Consider the following 19,641-nt stretch of genomic DNA (forward strand, 5'->3'; position numbering starts at 1 on the left):
CCCCTGTGAAGATGAATCCCTCTATGTACTTCTCATTCGATCCTTCCTTATCACCACATTACCTTGTCTCTCCTGCCCTTTTACATCTCCATTGTTGGCTCATTGGGCATAAGAACATGTTCAGAAAACTACACACAAGAATGTGGATAAACCTTCAAAATGTTGAGCAAAAGAAGCAAGACACAAATATACATATGGTATAACTCCATTTACAAAAAGGTAAAAGCCAGGCAAAAGTAAACTATAGTGTTTAGAGATACACATTGAAGTGGTGAAATTATAAACGAAGCAAGGGAGGGAGGACTTCCCTCCCTTAGGGCATGCATGCTCCTGACAGTGTTCTGTTTCCTGACCTAGGTAGTGTATGTACATAGATATTTGCTTAATGATTTGTTAAAGTGTACATTTAGTTTCTTTTTTTCCCAAGACCAAGTCTCGCTCTGTTGCCCAGGCTGGAGTGCAGTGGCGTAATCTTGGCTCACCACAACCTCCGCCTCTGGGGTTCAAGCAATTCTCCTGCCTCAGCCTCTAGAGTAGCTGGGACTACAGGCATGCGCCACCATGTCCAGCTAATTTTTGTGTTTTTAGTAGAGACAGGGTTTCACTATGTTGGCCAGGCTGGTCTCGCACTCCTGACCTCGTGATCTGCCCGCCTTGGTCTCCCAAACTGCTGGGATTACAGGCGTGAGCCACCGCACCCGGCCTAAAGTATATATTTAGTTTCTGTGTGCTTTCTTATTATATGTGTTATATTTCATCAAAACAAAACATGTTCAAGCCTTTCACTTTGAACAATCAACCAAACATTCTCTCAACCCAACTTCTCCTTAAACCACCATTCCATGTTTCTCCTTTCCTCTAGAGCTAGGTTGCTCAAAATGGTAGTGTATACTTCATTGTCTCCACAAACTTAATCCCTATGACTTCTTAAACTCTTACAGTCTACTCCCATTAATGCCTAAAACACACTAAATCGAGATCCTCAATAATTTCATCAAATCCAGGCCGATCCGAGTCTTCACCATTCTGGAGCTCTCCATAGGATGTGACATGGTTAACATCTGGAAATTTTTTCTTAAAGCCTTCCTTGGCCGGGTGCGGTGGCTCATGCCTGTAATCACGAGGATCACAAGGTCAGGATTTCGAGACCAGCCTGGCCAACATAGTGAAACCCAGTCTCTACTAAAAATACACACACACACACACACACACACACACACACACACACACCTGGCCAACATAGTGAAACCCAGTCTCTACTAAAAATACACACACACACACACACACACACACACAATTAGCCAGGCATAGTGGCAGGTGCCTGTAATCACAGCTACTCAGGACGCTGAGGCAGGAGAATCACTTGAACCTGGGAGGCGGAGGTTGCAGAGCCAAGATTGCGCCATTGCACCCCAACCTGGGCGACAGTGTGAGACTCCGTCTCAAAAACAAAACAAAACAAAACAAAACAAAACAAAACAAAAGAGCCTTCCTCCTCCTATGGCTTCTGTGCCTTACCACTACCCTCACCTTTTTCATACATCTCTTTGCTTCATTGCTAACTACATTCTATGTTACCTTAGGTAGCCTGTCCCCCAAGTTGCCAGTGAACCTTTTCTGGCTCTAGACTCTTCTCCTACTTCCAGGGCTTCCAAGATCAGCACTAAATAGTGGATTCCCAGAGCCCTCTCTCCTGCTTTGACTTTGCTCCCAAGTTCTAGCCCTACATTGCGAACTGGCTGATAACTACCTCCAATGATTTAATATCTCATCAATACCTGAAATTTAACATGCTCAGAACTGAACCCCACTTTCAAACCAAATCCTTCTCCTGGATCCCCTACTTTTGCTTATGAGATGATCACTGCAAGGCCCCAAATCTCTGAGTCACCATTGACTCTGAGTCATCATCCTCTATTACTCATTTCCCAAATCCTCTGAAATCCTACATTCATCTCCTCCTTCCCAAACACACTGGCATCACCCTAGCTCTAATCATTATTAGGCTTTATCAGCACACTAACCTCTTAAATCATCTCCTTGCCACAACCTACCTTAAAACTGTATTTATGTTAAATTTTCTAAAGTATGGCTTTAATCATATCATTGCTCTACTCAAAAACCTTTAGGAATTTTCCACTTACTAAAAAGTGGAACAATTCTGCCTGTCCACCCCAGACCCTCCAGAACTTGGCTCCAATGTACTACATTAAAACATATCTAGCCGGGCGTGGTGGCTCATGCCTGTAATCCCAGCACTTTGGGAGGCTGAGGCGGGTGGATCACCTGAGATCAGTAGTTCGAGACCAGTCTGGCCAACATGGTGAAATCCCATCTCTACCAAAAATACAAAAATTAGCTGGGCATGGTGGCGGGTGCTTGTAGTCCCAGCTACTTGGGAGGCTGAGGTAGGAGAATTGCTTGAATCCGGGAGGTGGAGGTTGCAGTGAGCCAAGATCTTGCCATTGCACTCCAGTCTGGGTGAAAAGAGTGAAACTCTGTCTCAAAAAAAAAAAAAAAAATCTACCACTGTTTCCTGATATGAACCATAAATCTCAGCGAACTGGTCCCCCCAGTGCTCCAGGAACAGAGTCCGCCTCTTCTCCACCTGTCTGCTCCTTAAGGAACTTGCCCTTGGCCCAGCTTGCCAACATTCTACTAAACCCTATCAGGCATGGTCCCTCCTTCCTCTGAATTCCACGGTGCCTTGCTGGCACCTCTTGTGGCCTTTAGCACGTTCTGCCCCAGGTGAAGTTATTAATTGTCTATTTATTTAATCTCCTTCATGAGGCTAAAATCATACCTTACTCAAATTTGTATGCCCTGGCAGATAAGGAACAAGTTTTCTCTCCCCCATCTACTACAATGGGGGTGGGATGGGGATACACAATAATAGGCAAATCATCAACATGAATGTAATTGAATAGAAGAAAGGACAGAAGGCACATGGGACTGCCTCACAGGTCAGTCTTTCCCAAATTCTGGCATACAAGTATGTGTAATCCAAGAATAAGCCAATTTATTTGTAACTCTGTCATACAGCATAAAATGCAGCTTGGGCTATGAGAGTGAGGGGTTGAAAAGGAATAGAAAGAAAAATTTAAAAATAATCTTTAGGGAAGGCATTATATTTTACCTGAACATTACCAGAAGGCTGCACAAGATATGCAGACACTTGAAAATCATGTGTATTTATAGCCCTTCTTGTTTATATAAAGGTGCTTTAAGAAAGACCAAATGCAAGCATCTGAATTAACCTCCTTGGCTCATTTAAAATATTTTGAATTATATACCTTTAAGGAACATCATCTGTACACAGTAGGCATAGTCTCTAAGGTCAATGTCCACTTATATTCTAGGCCAGCATCCCATCACCAGTTACACTCAGAGGGAAACTGGAACTTTAGGGAAAACAGTTTCTTTTTACTAAAAAATAAATAAAAAGTTAAAAAAATTTAAAAGCCCTAAGTGTTCCCAGAAAACAATACCAAAGTGCAATAGTCAAGTATGCTAAGGACTGCATCCAAAAGAGAGAAAAACAATAAATAATCTGGATATAATTGACTTTGTTCAAAGAAACACTCATGTATTTATACCACCATGGGAGAGGCAGAGACTAACTCTCGGACAGGTCAGAATTGCTTACATGAATCCAGCCCAGTGTGATGAGGCCCTGCTGATCCTGTATGAGGAAAAGTTCTTCTTCGTTCTCTGTGTTGCAGTAATCAGACCCAGCACTTTGCTTGGGGATGAGAACATGGGTAATGGTAAATTCATTCCTCATCTGCCAAAGGAGAAAACAGCTGGTCACAATTCCCTGGTGCTCGTGCAACCCTGCTCCACTCCATCCCGACAGTGGAAAGGTAAGCATCTATACAAGTGAAAGCCCTTCCCACACAGCAGGAGTCCTGCCACTCAGTGGTTCACAACCTTGGCTGCTGATGCACATTGCCTGGGGTACTCTGTACAGCGACAGATGCAGAGACCAACCCCAGAACTCTGCAGCCTGGGCAAACACCACAGCCCTGAGGGAATTTCCTGCTGTGCCAAACTGCTCTGCTGAGAAGCTCTGGGTAGAGTACCATTTCTCTTCCCTTGCTCGGGTCTAAAGTTGTTTTCCTGTCACTGTTTCCTTAAGCCCTTCTCATCCTGTAAGCCTCGGCTTACATTTACTCTACTTCATTTATTTATTCATTCAGCAGTAATGGGTTCTTTAAGTGCCTCCATTCAGTGACCTTTCCTTCCTCAAAATTCCCAACACTTATACTGTACATATTTTTCAGCATGCTGGTTAGACTTTAGTGCATGTCTGCCTTCTCTCCAAAGTGACTGGGCACTTTTCGTGGACACATACTATGTGCTTTACATATTTTATATTCCCAGGTCCTACCATAAAGTAGGTACTAAAAAAATTGATATGTAGATAATGACTGGATCTTCCTACCAAGTTTAAAATTAGGTATTTCTTACTACTAGCATTAAAATAATCACTTCAATTCAATCAATCAATACAGGGTCACCAAATTCAAAGTGACATGAAATTATGCAGTCCACGGTTCCTTGGTACAAAGAGTAACTGACCCTGGATATTTTCTCTGAGAGTCACAGGATGCCAAGAGGGGAAGAAACAGTTTCGGTTCAGAGAAGAGTTTGGTTTTTTTTGTTTTTTTTTTACCAGTTTTCCACAGAGAATTCCACATGTCTCCACTCCCCGGGCAGTGTTGGCACTGGCTAACTGGAGAAACTGTGGGCACAGCCGCCCAGGCACCACCACATGGCGCAATCCATCGATTGTGGGAACTGTAATGGAGAAAGGAGAATAGTCTGCGACCACTGAGCCCTGCCTCCTCAAGCAGACCTCACAGCCAGCAGCCCTGGAGGAGCAACATTAAGCCACTGGGATTCCCCCAACTTCAGGCAGTGAGTAGGGATCTCATTCTAATGGCACCAAAAAAAGGGCTGTAAAGTGTCTTCTCCAATCTTGGGCCACAGCTGTAAGGAGCACATTACTTCAAGAAGAGAAAATAGTAGGCTTTAATTATTCAAGTTAAGAAAAGGGCAAACTACTACCTTAAGAAAAGTTTTCTTAAAAATAACCTTAAGAATGTAACTGGATTGTTTGTAACTCAAAGGATAAATACTTGAGGGGATGGATACCCCATTCTCTATGATGTGCTTATTTCATATTGCATGCCTGTATCAAAACATCTCATGTACCCCATAAATACATACACCTACTATGTACCCACAAAAACTTAAAAAATAAAAGTAAAAAATAAAATTTAGGGGGGAAAAAGACACAAGTTCTTGAAACACTTGGGAATTTTCTGTCAGAATCTAATACAAAGAATTAAAAAAATAACCTCCCTGCTGTGGTTTGACTGTGTCTCCCAAAGTTCATGTTTTGGAAACTTAATTCCTAATGCAAAATTATTGAGAGGTAGGATCTTTAAGAGGTGATGAGGCTATGAGGGATCTTTGTTTGCCCTTCCACCCTTCTGTCGTGGGATGACGCAGCAAGAAGGCCTTTGCCAGGCCCCTGGGTCTTGGACTTTCCACTCTCCAGAACTATGAACCAAATAAATTTATGTACATTATAAATTATCCAGCCTCAGGTATTCTGTTATAGCAGCACAAAATGGACTAAGACACTGCCCATTCATCTGAACTTTTAATTTTAAATCTCTTTTATCTCAGATAAGAATATCAGAGAGTATGACTTTAAAAGAAATACACTGGTGTATATTCTTGAGAATGGAAAACAATCTGGGCAGTTATTTACTTCTGAACTTAGTCTTCTGGAAGAAGTTAAATGCCAAACCACAACAAAATAAAAAATACAGTGTAGTCCCCCAAAAAAGGCATGAACAAAGCAGCTCATAAAAAATGCCAAGAATGGACCCAGTTTCTGAACACCATGGAGAAACTCTGTGAGACAGCCAGCAAGCTAAAGTTAGGAAGTGTCTCTCACAGCTATATTTTCATATTTAAAAAAAAAAAGTGGGAGGGGAAAGATGTTCTGCTTTTGCGTATTCAACAGCAAGATCTGAATTGCTAGACAGGTAACAAAGTCAGAGCAGGGGACACAGAGTCACACAGCAGTCTGATGATGTTATCTGAGGATTATGAATTCGGTTTGGCACATTCTTTTCCTTTCACTAAAAAGTTGACAGTCTAACTTTCAAGAATAATATTAGCTCTTCAGAAAATCGACCAGACTAGGTTTCAGCAAAGGCCACTTTTATAACATAGCCAGTTTATTAGGACACAGTACAGCAATACTTATCAGATGGGTTTCTGTGACCAAAGTTTAATGAGTGGGATCAGGGAGGCAATCTTAGGTTGACCCCATCAGAATGATACTGTTTGGCTGCAACTGAGAAGGAAGAGGACATCAGCAAATGCACTTACTACTTTCTGAGTTGCTCAGTGCTCCAGGTTTCAAGGACCTGTCCACCACAGGTGGCTTAGCTGGCCTTACAGTTGTGTGACAGTCTGAAGGCTCTGTGGATGAGACTGTTGAGGTGGGGAACACATCTAAGGAGGGCTTCTCCAAGTCAGGCACTAGTGGGCCACCTAGGCCAGGGTCTACCTTCCCAAACTCCTGTACAATTTTCAGTCGCTCTTTTTCTAGCTCCTGGTTCCGGATCATCTCCTCGAAGGCATGGAACTGTTCCTGTTCCAATTGCTGCTGCTTCTGTTGTGCTACCCTCTGTTTTTCCTTTTCCAGCTCTTGCTGGATGGCCATGTTCCGGGCCAATTCCTCTGCTTCCTTCTTCTACAAAGAGAGAAAATTTAGGCTAACACTTCACACCTCAGTGACTTCACACTTCAGGAGAACAAGGCTTTTTAGCATAGAGATTTCCAAAATGTACTTCTGCTGTGGCCTGATTACCTAACACAGAATTCATGCTTTCCTCAGTATCTTTATACCCACGGAGTGTAGTCACCACCCCTTTCTATCTGGCCACAGTATACCTATCTCCAAGGACAATTAAAATCCCAATCCTCTCAATACCCTCCCGACAATGACTCTACCTAATGCACTTTCCTCTTCACTGAAATCTTTTTTTTTTTTTTTTTGAGACAGGGTCTCATTCTGTTTCCCAGGCTGAAGTGCAATGGCATGATCACAGCTCACTGCAGCCTTGACCTCCCAGGCTCAAGCAATCCTCCCACCTTAGCCTCCTGAGTAGGTGGGACCACAGGTGTGCACCACCACACCTGGCTAATTTTTGTATTTTTTGTAGAGACAGGGTTTCGCCATGTTGCCCAGGCTAGTCTTGAACTCCTGGGCTCAAACAATCTGCCCACCTCGGCCTCCCGAAGCGCTGGGATTCCAGGTGTGAGCCACAATGTCTGGCCTGAAATCTTGATGCAACTTACTATCTGTGTTCTCCTAACCTGTATCACAGACAGTTTTATTCTTCTCTCTGTGTCATGTACATATTCTATATTTCAAGTAAGGCTATAAAATAGAACCAGATCCAAACTTATACTTGCTATCTTGGGGGTCTCTACTGAATTTTTTTTTTTTTCTTAGAGAGTCTCACTCTGTCACCTAGGCTGGACTGTAGTGGTCAATCATGGCTCGCTGCAGCCTCAATCTCCCTGGGCTCAGGTGATCCTCCCATCTCAGCCTCCCGAGTAGCTGAAACCAGAGGTGCGTGCCACCACACTAATTTTTGTATTTTTTGTAGAGATGGGGTTTCACCATGTTGCCCAGGCTGGTCTCGAACTCCTGGGCTCAAGCGATCACCCACTTCAGCCTCCCAAAGTGCTAGGATTACAGGCATGAGCCACCACATCTTGCCTTCTACTGAATTTTAACCCAAAATGAGGCCTCTGAAATTTTTATGGTTTTTGTGCATTTGTTCAACACAGAGTGACATTTTAAGCTAATAAGAAATACTTAAGTGGCATTTGGATTAAAAAAAAAAAAGAAAGAAAGAAATGCTAAGTAATAACCTCATCCTTAAAGCTTACACTCACTTGGTGCTTTAGAAGTATATACCTCACAGCTGTTCATCCCTCTGCTGATTTTCAACATCAGAGTCCAGAATAGAGACCAGCAGACAGCTACACAACAGCCTGTGAGTGGCTGCAGTATGTATTCACAGCTGGCCACTGACAGCGCCCTGGGAGTTTCTCCACATGTTTTAACTGACTTCCTAAAAAGAATCATTTGAAAATAGCTTGAAATGGCTGGGTGCAGCGGCTCATGCCTGTAATCCCAGCACTTTGGAAGGCCGAGGCAGGCGGATCACTTGAGGTCAGGAGTTTGAGACCATCTTGGCTAACATGGTGAAACCCCATCTCTACTAAAAATACAAAAATTAGCCGGGTATGGTGGCGGATGCCTGTAGTCCCAGTCACTTGGGAGGCTGAGGTAGGAGAATCACTTGAGTCGGGGAGGCAGAGGTTGCAGTGAGCTGAGATCGTGCCACTGCACTCCAGCCTAGGCGACAGAGTGAGACTGTCTCAAAAAAAAAAAAAAAAATAGCTTGAAAAGTCAATTCTTATAAATAGCTTCAGGTATAACCAAATGTGAATCCAACCCTCAAATTCTCTGATCTAAAAACCTATGTTTTGGAGAGAATGTTCATTGTTCTTAAGATTCTCACTCTAGACATAGCAGGTAGGCGACAGATTTTCTGTCCCTCAAGTCACTCTCTTCGACAAATAGGCTATATCTGTGTTACAACCCTGAGCCTAACCACTGGTGTTCTACTTTTTTGAGTTTCTGGTCTTTGCCCAAAAAAGGTGAAACAGCACATTAAAAGCACAGGATATATTGAAATGTCATATTACAATCCCAGGGCACAGCCTAAAAAAGCAAAATAATTTTCTTCTTAGCTGTTATATACTGACCTTTTCTTCATTATATTCTGTATATTCTTTGGTATATCGTTTTAACAGCTCTGCCTTCAGCTCTTCCGCTTTGGGAAATGCAATCTCCTTTAATTTCTGAGACACAAAACAGAAAACAGAATTAGAACAATGCCAGAAAATTACAGAATCCAAAAGAAGACTTAAGTCAAGTTGGTGACTGCAACATTTCCCAAAATGATTTAAAATACCCCCTACTGTACCATACCTGCTACTTCAGAACTGTTCTGGTGAAATGGCCTTATCTCCTATTGCAGGATCTGGTACTCAGATGCAGAGACTACTACTTTTATCTTGAAGTCAGTCTGTGCTGCTCTGAAGCTTTTAGATGGGCAACAATGAAAGTGAAGACCCACCTTTACTGTGTCTTTCTTTTCAGGAATGACAGCAGATTTGTAATCTCGATGCTTTGGTAGTTTCTCAATAAAGAGCCTAAGGAAACAGTTCAAAATGATTATGAAGCAAATGGTCCAAATGTCCATAAGACCCTAAAGCTATGCAACCCCCTTATCCTGAAGCCCTTATATGAAAGGTTCCAGAAGTGCAGCAGAGGGAGAGCTAATACACCCAGCTGGGCCATGCTCCTTTCCCATCTCTATCCCCCTAAAGAGCCAGAGTCTTTTCCTCTACTCCCAAACTAGGCAGCAAGCACCAGACTCCTACAATGAAAAGGATGGCCAAAAAAATTTTTAAAAGCCTTTCTTGTGCCCAAAAATGTACCTCCAAAGAAAGAGATCTTTTTCTTGTTGTGACGTGACAGGTTTTCAAAGGAAAGGGCTTCTGTCACATAGCAGTCTTCAGAGAACCGTTTGGCAGCCATGAGCAGGAAGCAAGAGAAAACCATGTTTCCTTACTACTTCTAGCTCTTATGTAACCTTTAACTTTGGCTTTTTTCCTTTGGGATTCGTGTTCCTTCAAAGAAGAATACTACTTTGCATCATACAAAAATGCATGGAAATACTTAGTGCATGTGTTCTATGCATGTAGTATGTGCATATTACATGTTAGCATGCATTGTCTTTGATGAAAAGTGCTTAGGTAAATATAAGATGCTAGATTTCATCTTTTGGTTCTTGTCCATGGCTCTAAAGCTCAGTGGGGAGAATAAACTGAATTAATTCACAAATCTCTAACATTTAAGACATCTACTTAGGGGCAGTGAAAATAAATAAAAGTCCAGTAACTTGTCACAGAAAGAAAGTGGCAGATTCAGAATTTCAATATGAGCAGGCTGGCTCCAGAGCCTATTCTTTTAACCACTACACCATACTTCTTCCATATGGTTTCTGGAATGTCTAGAACTACTGGAGGGATTCTGAACAAAGATGTCTTTTAACAGAATTAAGTTGTAATACACAGAAACTGAGATAAAAAAATAAATTGAAGGTAGCTTGCTGATAGCTCTAAAATATTATATTGTAATTGGGATAAACTCTTTTCTACTTACTGCCCATGGGGCAGAAGTAATTGGAAGAAGAATCCTCAATAAAGAAAAAAGATGATCCCCACCAAAACAAACTTTCTAAAGATAAGTCCTCATCCTTCAGTTCTATATTAGGCACACAAGTTTCATTTTGATCCAACTTGATAAGGCTCCTCAAGGCAGGGATGGACTCTAAAATAAAAATGGTTCTTTAAAAAGCTTCCTTTTGGGTTCATGAAGAAGATATAAAAGAGGCTGGGTGCGGTGGCTCATGCCTGTAATCCCAGCACTTTGGGAGACTGAGGCAGGAAGATTGCTTGAGCCCAGGAGTTCAAGACCAGCCTGGGTAACAGGGTGAGACCTTGTCTCTATTTATATTTTTTAATTTATATATATATATATATATATATATATATATATATATACACACACACACACACATACACAAACATATATAACAAAACATAAAAAAACACAAAAATTAGCTGGGTGTGGTGGTATGCATCTGTAGTCCCAGCTGCTTGGGAGGCTGAGGCAGGAGGATCTCTCGATCCCAGAAGTCTGAGGTTACAGTGAGCTTTGATCACACCACTGCACTCCAGCCTGGGTGACAGAGGGAGATCCTATCTCTATTTGGAAAAAAAAAAAAAAAAGAAAGAAAGATATAAAACAGTTTCCTTGAAGTCTATATTTAAAAGAAATACAGATTCATTTGTTCAAACCATAAAGTCCTGAAGAATCTATTAAGATAAATAAGACATATTTCTTATATTTTAGAGACTGATAGATAATTCAGTAGAATCTATTAAGATAAATAACACATATTTCTTATATTTTAGAGACTGATAGATAATTCAGTAGAACTCTCACCTTAGCCCCAAAAGCCAAGATACATATTAATATTTACTACCTTTAGCAGGCTGAATGTGCTTTGTATTGAGGCCTGAATCAGCTAAGAAAGTACTATGTCATATAAACACTATGTTTTATTTTCACTTATGCTCTTATTATAGAACTACACTGTGAGCTTCCTGAAGCCAGAGATTTCTGTGTTTCATGCTTCTTTGTATACTCCTTGGAAGCCAGCACAGTGCCTTGTATAAAGAGGCACTCAATAAATATTTGATGAGTAAACATTACATATATGTACAAGTATGTACATATACACAGTAAGTCCTTAATGTTGATAGGTTCTTGGAAATTGTGACTTTAAGCACAATGACATATAACAAAACCAACTTTACCATGCACTAATTGACATAAACAAGAGTTAAGTTCCTTTGACCTATCCTGGTCACAAAAACACCAGACTTCTAAATACAGACCAAAACACTTCTAATATTAAACAATGAAATAAATATGAGCTATACATACATTTAAGAAAGACTTATAAAAACAAGTAAGTAAATGATTTACCTGCCTATTCAGTCCCAGGTGGCCAGAGTCCATCCCAGCAGCTCAAGGCCAAGGTGGGAACCAACCCTGGAGAGGATGCCATCCCATTGCAGGGCACACTCACACATACACTTGCACTCACTCAGACTGGGGACAATTCAGACATGCCAGTTCACCTAATGTGCAGACCTTTGGGGTGTGGGAAGAAACTTGAATACCCGGAGAAAACCCACACAGACATGGGGAGAATGTGCAGACTCTACACAGACAGTGGCCCCAGGCAGGAATGGATTTTTCTTTTCTCATCAACATTAAAACAAAATGACATTGGACAAAACGACATTATTTGACAACCTGCCGTATTTAGCCTGCCGTATTTATTTACTTTGCTTTGTAAGTATACAAAGAAACAGGAAGTATACACAGAAATGAGGGCAGGGGTAATAGAACAGATAAGAGTAGGTGTGAAACTTTTCAACAAGTACCTCTTTATATTACTTTGACTTTGAGCCACGTAATGGAAATCTAGTTTATAAGTAAAAAAACAAAAACAAAAAACAAACAAAAAAAACCTCCCAGACCTGTACATGAATAGCTTTCCCTTGCTTCAACAACTGTAGCCAGTTTTCTGAATGGGGATAGATGGGCAAAAAGGTCTCTTGAAACAGAAAATGGGCAACATACCCCATTACTCATACTGGAGGTAAAAGAACTTAGTGGTTAGTAGGGCTGGCTCTGGAGCCACTGTGCCTGGGCTCAAATCCTGGTTTTGCCATTTACTAGCTATGTGACCTTGGGCAAGTCACTTAATCTCACCATCCCTCAGTTTTTTGCAGGGGTGTCCAACCTTTTAGCTTCCCTGGGCCACACTGGAAGAAGAACTGTCTTGGGCCATACATAAAATACACTAACACTAACTAGCTAATGAACTTTTAAAAAGGTGATATCTGCTACCATAGATAAGCAAAAAAAGTCCCTGCATTCAAAGGGTTGGACATGGCTGATATCCTGTCCATAAAATTGTAGAGATGGAGACAAACTAGTACTCCCTGACAGGCTTGCTGTGACACTTAAAGAGATAATAAAATGCTAAACACGGTATCTAGAACATAGTCAATATTTGCTATGGGTTTCTATGATTTTTTTTAACTAATAAACAAAAAATGTGAGCAAGAATAAGAGATGAAGGTGCTAACACCAGCATCATGTACAGGTTTGGGAGTTTTTTCTTTACTTATAAACTAGATTCCATTACATGGTTCAAAGTTCTATCCCTAGAAACTTTCTAAGGATAGAAAGCGGTGGCCCAGATGTATACTGTTCTCTGGGGTTATACCTGGTTGAAGCCTGGAGAGAGGAAAGGTACCAAAGCAAACAAAGATATGATTGCAAAAACACAAGCAAAATGACCTAATAAACAATGAAAAAAGAAGACATAAGCAGAAAAGTAAATACAAAAGGTGAATATATGCAATAATGCTGAATCCACTCATAATTAAAGAAATTCAAATTAGGATGAGATACCATTTTCATCCATCGGATTGGCAAAGGCGTAAGGGTTAATTATACCTGGCAGAGAAATGGGACTTAAAGGTTGATCATACCTGGTATAGAGAAATGGGATACCCATACAGTGTTAGCAAGATTGTAAATTAATATAACCTTTTATCTTAAGGGGGGAAAATGGAAGCTAATTATTCAAAATTTAAAACGTGTATATCCTTTATTTTTAATTTGTACTATTTATTTATTTTTTTTTTGATTTATTTATTTATTTTTTTTGAGACAGAGTCTTGCTCTGCCGCCCTGGTTGGAGTGCAGTGGGGCAATCTCGGCTCACTGCAACCTCTACCTCCCAGGTTCAAGTGATTCTCCTGCCTCAGCCTCCAGAGTAGCTGGGATTAGAGGCACCTGCTACCACGCCTAGCTAATTTGCATATTTTTAGTAGAGATGGGGTTTCGCCATGTTGACCAGGCTGGTCTCCAACTCCTGACCTCAGGTGATCTGCCCGTGTCAGCCTCCCGAAATGCTGGGATTACAGGCGTGAGCCACCGCATCCAACTTAAAATGTGTATATCCTTTAAACTCACAATTCTATCTCTAGGAATTTATCCTAGAGATCATTATAAAACAGTACAAAGATATATGTATAAAAATATTCAATACAGCATTGTTTTAAAAAGTAGAAAAAACTGAAAAAAAAAAACCCTAAATGTCCATCAATAGGGGATTGTTTAAAAAATAATGTGCATTCAAATGTGAAGACAATGTAATCATTCACCCATTCATTCAGTGAATATTTACTGAGCATCTACTACAGGGTCCAGAATTATTCTAAAGGTTGGGGATATGGCAGTGAACAACACAGTCAAATATTCCTCCCCACCATAGAGTATACATTACAGTGGGGGAACAGACAATAAACAGAAGTATGCTAGGAAAGTCATTAATAGGGAAGGGGGATAGAAAGTGATAGGGGAATGGTTGAAATTTTAGATACAGCAGCTAAGGAAGTCATCATTAAGAAGGAGGCATTTGAGTAAGGACTAGACAAGAGTGAGCCATGAATCTGGGACTGTTTCAGATTCATGTTCCAGGCAGATGGAATAGCTCTGAGGCAGAATGAGATGGCTCAGTATGTCCTGATATGGAAAGACACTACTGTGAAGAAAGCAAGTCGCAGAACAGAATACGTGGTATGATCCCATTGATGCTTTAAGGAAAAGGACACATGGGGGCACCTATGAGTTTAATCACACCTCATCCATGCCAGAAATACAATAGTGGCCACCTCTGATAGATGAGACTTCTCTTTTCACTTTAATATCTCCCTTGCAGTGTTTGAAAAAATTTTTAAATCGTGAATAAGTGTTAATTTTGTATGAAAACAACTAATTCAAAAAGTCAAGCAAAGGTTCTTTAACATGGATGCATTAAGGATCCTCATCTCGATTCTTCCAGTCTTAAAAGTTACTCAGCATGGTAAGCATGATCACAGATGGAACCTTCTTCAGTCTATAAACCCCAATCTCAGCGAACATTTTCAACACAGGTGACAGTTCATTTTCAGAAAAAGGGTTGGTGTTCCAGGAGGCTCACATAGCAGACAGGAATTGCCTGAATACTCTCACTCCCTTCTGGGCAGCCTAGTTGATGACCATAAAAAGCTGTGAAAGAATCCACTGCCTGGTTTATTGTCTGCACTCATCATGAAAATATGTACTGATTTAATATGCTGAACTCTTTCTTCTATACTGGGGTCTGCAAAAGGCAACGCATTCCTACATTAGGGAAGCTAATGTAGCTCCTCAGTAGAGGGGGGAAATATGCCTGAGATCATTAAGATGCCTGAACTGCTCCAGGAAAAGGAACAAACATGCCTTTTAAAACCCTGAAGTAAAGAAAGTATCCACAAAAGGTCTAGAACAATGATTCTCAGTAGTAGGGGAGGCAGAGGAGTGGTGAGGCAGATGTATACTCCCCTCTCTTTTCTCCTCGGTTGTAGTAACTGCCAAAGCTGAGCCACTGTTATTGATAGGAATGTACTAAGTAAAATACAACAGAAAACAGACTGAGAATCAGTGAGCTAGAATTTGTTTGCAATTGCTGTGATTTTCTGTTCACAGAATCAGAATCAGAATCAGGATTTTAAAGGTATCTCCAAGAAAAGTGAAGGTAGCTACATTAATTACTTCAGGTAAAGCCAATACAACAAAATTCCAAATTAAACTCTAAATCCCACAAATCAAGTAAATGAGCTGCTAAATCTCATCCGCACCAACTCTCCTAGTAGTTCATCATTTTAAGTGGTCCTATAAGTAACAGGGACAAACTCCCCATATCAGTCTTGCTGTTAACACTAATATGTCACTCAAAATAACACTAAGTGTCATAAAAAACAATTCCTTAGGCATCCATGTACTCTTAATCCTATCCCCTCTTGACTTCTGAGGAGTTTATTAGTACAGCTAAGCTCTCTTCTGGACTGTTAGCCTCTCCTCCTCCATAAGATCCTTTTCCATCAGCAAAAACATGCTCTAAAATCTCCTAACTTAAAATACATACACATGTTCACACGCTCCTTGTCCCCAATCAACTACTTCCCCATTTTTCTACTTCCCTTCCCATCTAAACTTCTCCAAAGAGTTGTCTATACCGGGGTTGGCAAACTACAGCTGGTGTGCGAAATCCAGCTAGCCATCTGTTCTTGTAAATAAAGTGTCATTGGAACCAGTCACATCCATTCATTTATGTGTTGTCTATGGCTACTTTCACACTATAAAGCAGAGGTAGTCACAGACACAGCAAGTAGCCTACAAAACCAAAAATTTTTACTCTCTGGTCCCCTATAGAAAAAAATTTGCCACTTTCAGGTCTATACCCTTTGCCTCCACTTTCTTACTGTCCATTCACCTTTCTACCCGTTCTAATTAGGGTCTCTGTAATCCTTCTAGCGAAATTGCTTATGAAGATCACCCATGACATCATCTTACCAAACCCAAAGGCCAATCTTCTGTCTTCACCCATCTGACATAGATGGCTACTCTCCTTTTTCAAACACTAATTTCTTTTGGCTCCCATGACACCACACCATTCTCTCTTGGATTTCCTCCTGCCTCTTGAACCTTCCTTCAAAGAAAGTCTCCCCTATTGACTCTCCCTCCATTAACTAACCTCAGGGCTCAGTCCTAGGCTCCTTCTCTTCTCATTCCCTAGCCTTATTAACAAAGATACTTGATCTTTTATGTTCCATGGATCCTTCTGGCATCTGGTGAAGCCTATGGACCCTTTTCAGAACAATTTTTTTAAGGTATAACTTAAAGTACAAAGGATTACCAAGAATACCCCAATTTTATGGAAAAACAGTTTTCAAAAATTTTAAAAATTGTGATATATTCTTCTCTATTAATGTGTTCTTTTTTTTTTTTTTTTTCTTGAGATGGAGTCTCGCTCTGTTGCCCAGGCTGGAGTGCAGTGGCGCGATCTCGGCTCACTGCAAGCTCCGCCTCCCGGGTTCACGCCATTCTCCTGCCTCAGCCTTCCGAGTAGCTGGGACTACAGGCACCTGCCACCATGCCAGGCTAATTTTTTGTATTTTTAGTAGAGATGGGGTTTCACCCTGTTAGCCAAATGGTCTCGATCTCCTGACCTCGTGATCCGCCAGCCTTGGCCTCCCAAAGTGCTGGGATTACAGGCGTGAGCCACTGTGCCCGGCCTAATGTGTTCTTTATCAATGCATTTGATAATGGGATCTAGCTGTAGGTCTAATAATTCTATACTGTAATTCTGAAGTAGTGATGTTTAGATGCTATTTTGAGATGTCAGCAACAACTGTAATGCAATATGAACATATCTTGATTTCTACTGGTGACAAAATTACAAATATTACTACTACTGTACTTTGAGGCCTACATTCAAAATGGAAGGAAATGCTAAATTTCAGTCACTGGTTAGAAAAAACAAGAAAAGTTTTTCCTATTCCGGTTCACAGATCCCCTGAATTCTATCAATGAATCTCTGTGAGGTTCCTGGACCCCAGATTAAGAGCCCCTTCACTAGAAAATCTCAGGCATTCTCAGGCCCTTCTCTGCATGCCTCAGGAATCCTGAGCCCCGGGGACCTAGTCCTACAGGGCAGCAGGCCAGGCCTAAGCCTCCATTTCTTCCCCAGCCCCTGGCCCAGGGGTTGAAGTGGAGATGGCAGCCCCTCCCCAGTGTGCATGCACCTCTGCTGGCAGGAGGCCAAGCCTCTGGCCGCAGGGCCTAAGAGCTGGGCTTACTCAAGCTCAGCTGAGGCCACCCTCTGAGCCCCAGGGAGGAAGAAGGCCCTGTTCCCCAGCCGGCGGCCACTGCTCTCCCTCCCAGCCTCTAGTCTCTGACCCTTAGCAGTGCCAGGCCAAGCGGAGTGTTCTCACCAGTCATCTGCAGGCTTTAGCCATCCAGCCCTTTCCCCTGCTCAGGGCTGGGGCTGGACGGGGTCTATTCCTTCCACAGCTCCCTCCTCCACCCCTCACATACACAACTTCTTGGCCCAGCCAAGCAAGTCCAGGCCACAGAATGGCACCAGAGGGGTCTGTGGTCAGCCACCCCACCTTGAGGGCAGCACGGGCACCACGGGGTGGAGGGGAGGGGGAGGCTGCCGGGAGCCTCCAGATGCTGCCTGCTGGCCTGCAGGAGAGCCCTGCAACAGCTGCTGCTCCTGCCTCGGCAATCGCCTCACCTCCTCCACCCAAGCCCCCATTCGGAGGTTCCACCGCCGGGCCAGCCCTTGGCTGCTCACAACTGATTCAGTCTCCCTCCTTCACACGGGGAAAGCACAGCAGGGATGTGTGGAAAGAATGTACCTGTAGATGTGTACATACCACAGTGCTGTAATTTTGTATGTAGCAATCATGTAAATACATGTATGGATTTTATTATATACATATATAAAAATCTCTAAAGGCATATTTTTAGAAAAACAGCGCACCACTGCTTCTTTTGAAAATAGTCTGAATAAGAATAAAATTAATTTCTACAGGAGAAAAAAAAAAGAAAAAGAAAATCTCAGCCATTCTCATAACTTCAGAACCATCTGTATGCTGAGGACTCCCTTGTCTGTATTTCCAGCCCAGACCTCAGTCTTCTGAGTTCAGACTGGTACATTCAACCTCCCACTTGACATCTCTACTTGGATATCTCACAGGCATCTCAAATTTTAACATGTCAAAAAAACCCCAAACGTGAACGGTTAAATTCCCCCACTACCCAGCCCTCTTTAGATACCACTTTTCCCATCTCAATACATGGACTACCCTATCGTTTAAGTTGTTCAAGGCAGAAACACGACATCAACCTCCGCAGTATCTTTTTTCCTAAGTGATTAGTAAGTCCTATGGACCTGACCTCCAAAATACCAAATCCATCTGTCTCTTTCCATGTTGCCACACTACTTCAAGCCACCAGCCTGCAAGAACTTCCTAACTACTCTCCCTGCCTTCTCTTAACGGTTGCTCCACCATTTACCACACAACTGCCAAAATTTATACTTTAAATATTGATTGGGCATGGAGGCTCACACCTGTAATCCTAGCACTTTGGGAGGCTGAGATGGGAGGATCGCTTGCATCCAGGAGCTCGAGACCAGCCTGGGCAACATTAGTGACATCTTTTTTTTTTTTTTTTTGAGACCGAGTCTCGCTCTATCACCCAGGCTGGAGTGCAGTGCCGCGATCTCGGCTCACTGAAACCTCTGCCTCCCGGGTTCATGCAAGTCTCCTGCCTCAGCCTCCCGGGTAGCTGGGATTGTAGACGTGGGCCACCACGCCCGGCTAAGTTTTGTATTTTTAGTAGAGATGGGGTTTCATCATGTTGGCCAGGCTGGCCTTGAACTCCAGGGTGGCCTCCCAAAGTGCTGAGATCACAGGCGTGAGCCACTGTGCCCGGCCGAGACCTCATCTCTTTTAAAAAACAGTAAGTAAATTTAGGTCTGAATCCCACTTAAAACTTTTCAATGGCTTGCTGTTACCCTCAAGATAAAAAACAGACTCCTTACCATGGCCCATAAAGTCCTGCATGATCCAGCCCCACTTGCCTCTCCAGCCTTACCTGGAGTCATCCTGCTTTTCTCTGGCTATACTCCAAACACAATGATCTTTCAATCCCCAGAACATGCTAAGGTCTTTCCCATCTAAGCACTTCTAAACACATAGTTACCTGTGTTTTAATGCTCTGCCCTATGCTCTTGGAATGACCAACTGTATTGCATCCCTCAAGTCTCAGCTCAAATCTTGTCTTCTCAGACAGACCTTACCCTGACTACTCTAGTCATAAACCCCTGCTTATTCTCTATCACAGTACTCTTAAGTATTTTCCTTATTTCGACTACAGCTGACTTTTGGACAACATGGGTTTCAATGGTGTGGGTCCATTTATACACGGATTTACTTCTGCCA

At 42.0% G+C, this 19,641-nt stretch overlaps 1 protein-coding gene across 4 annotated transcripts in view; it reads right to left on the reverse strand.

Moving 5' to 3' along the window:
* STAMBP (STAM binding protein) overlaps nucleotides 1-19,641 on the reverse strand; it is a 36,390-nt gene that overhangs the window by 11,073 nt on the left and 5,676 nt on the right. For all 4 annotated transcript variants that reach the window (XM_003810361.6, XM_008962726.5, XM_008962727.6 and 1 more), the window contains 5 exons: nucleotides 9,246-9,321; nucleotides 8,872-8,967; nucleotides 6,412-6,778; nucleotides 4,676-4,800; nucleotides 3,647-3,784 (listed from right to left, as the gene is read on the reverse strand). In XM_003810361.6, the coding sequence (XP_003810409.1) occupies nucleotides 3,647-3,784; nucleotides 4,676-4,800; nucleotides 6,412-6,778; nucleotides 8,872-8,967; nucleotides 9,246-9,321 (802 nt within the window). The remainder of the gene's footprint in view (nucleotides 1-3,646; nucleotides 3,785-4,675; nucleotides 4,801-6,411; nucleotides 6,779-8,871; nucleotides 8,968-9,245; nucleotides 9,322-19,641) is intronic.

This window comes from Pan paniscus, chromosome 12, assembly GCF_029289425.2.
Source record: "Pan paniscus chromosome 12, NHGRI_mPanPan1-v2.0_pri, whole genome shotgun sequence".
In the NCBI taxonomy this organism is placed as follows: Eukaryota; Metazoa; Chordata; class Mammalia; order Primates; family Hominidae; genus Pan; species Pan paniscus.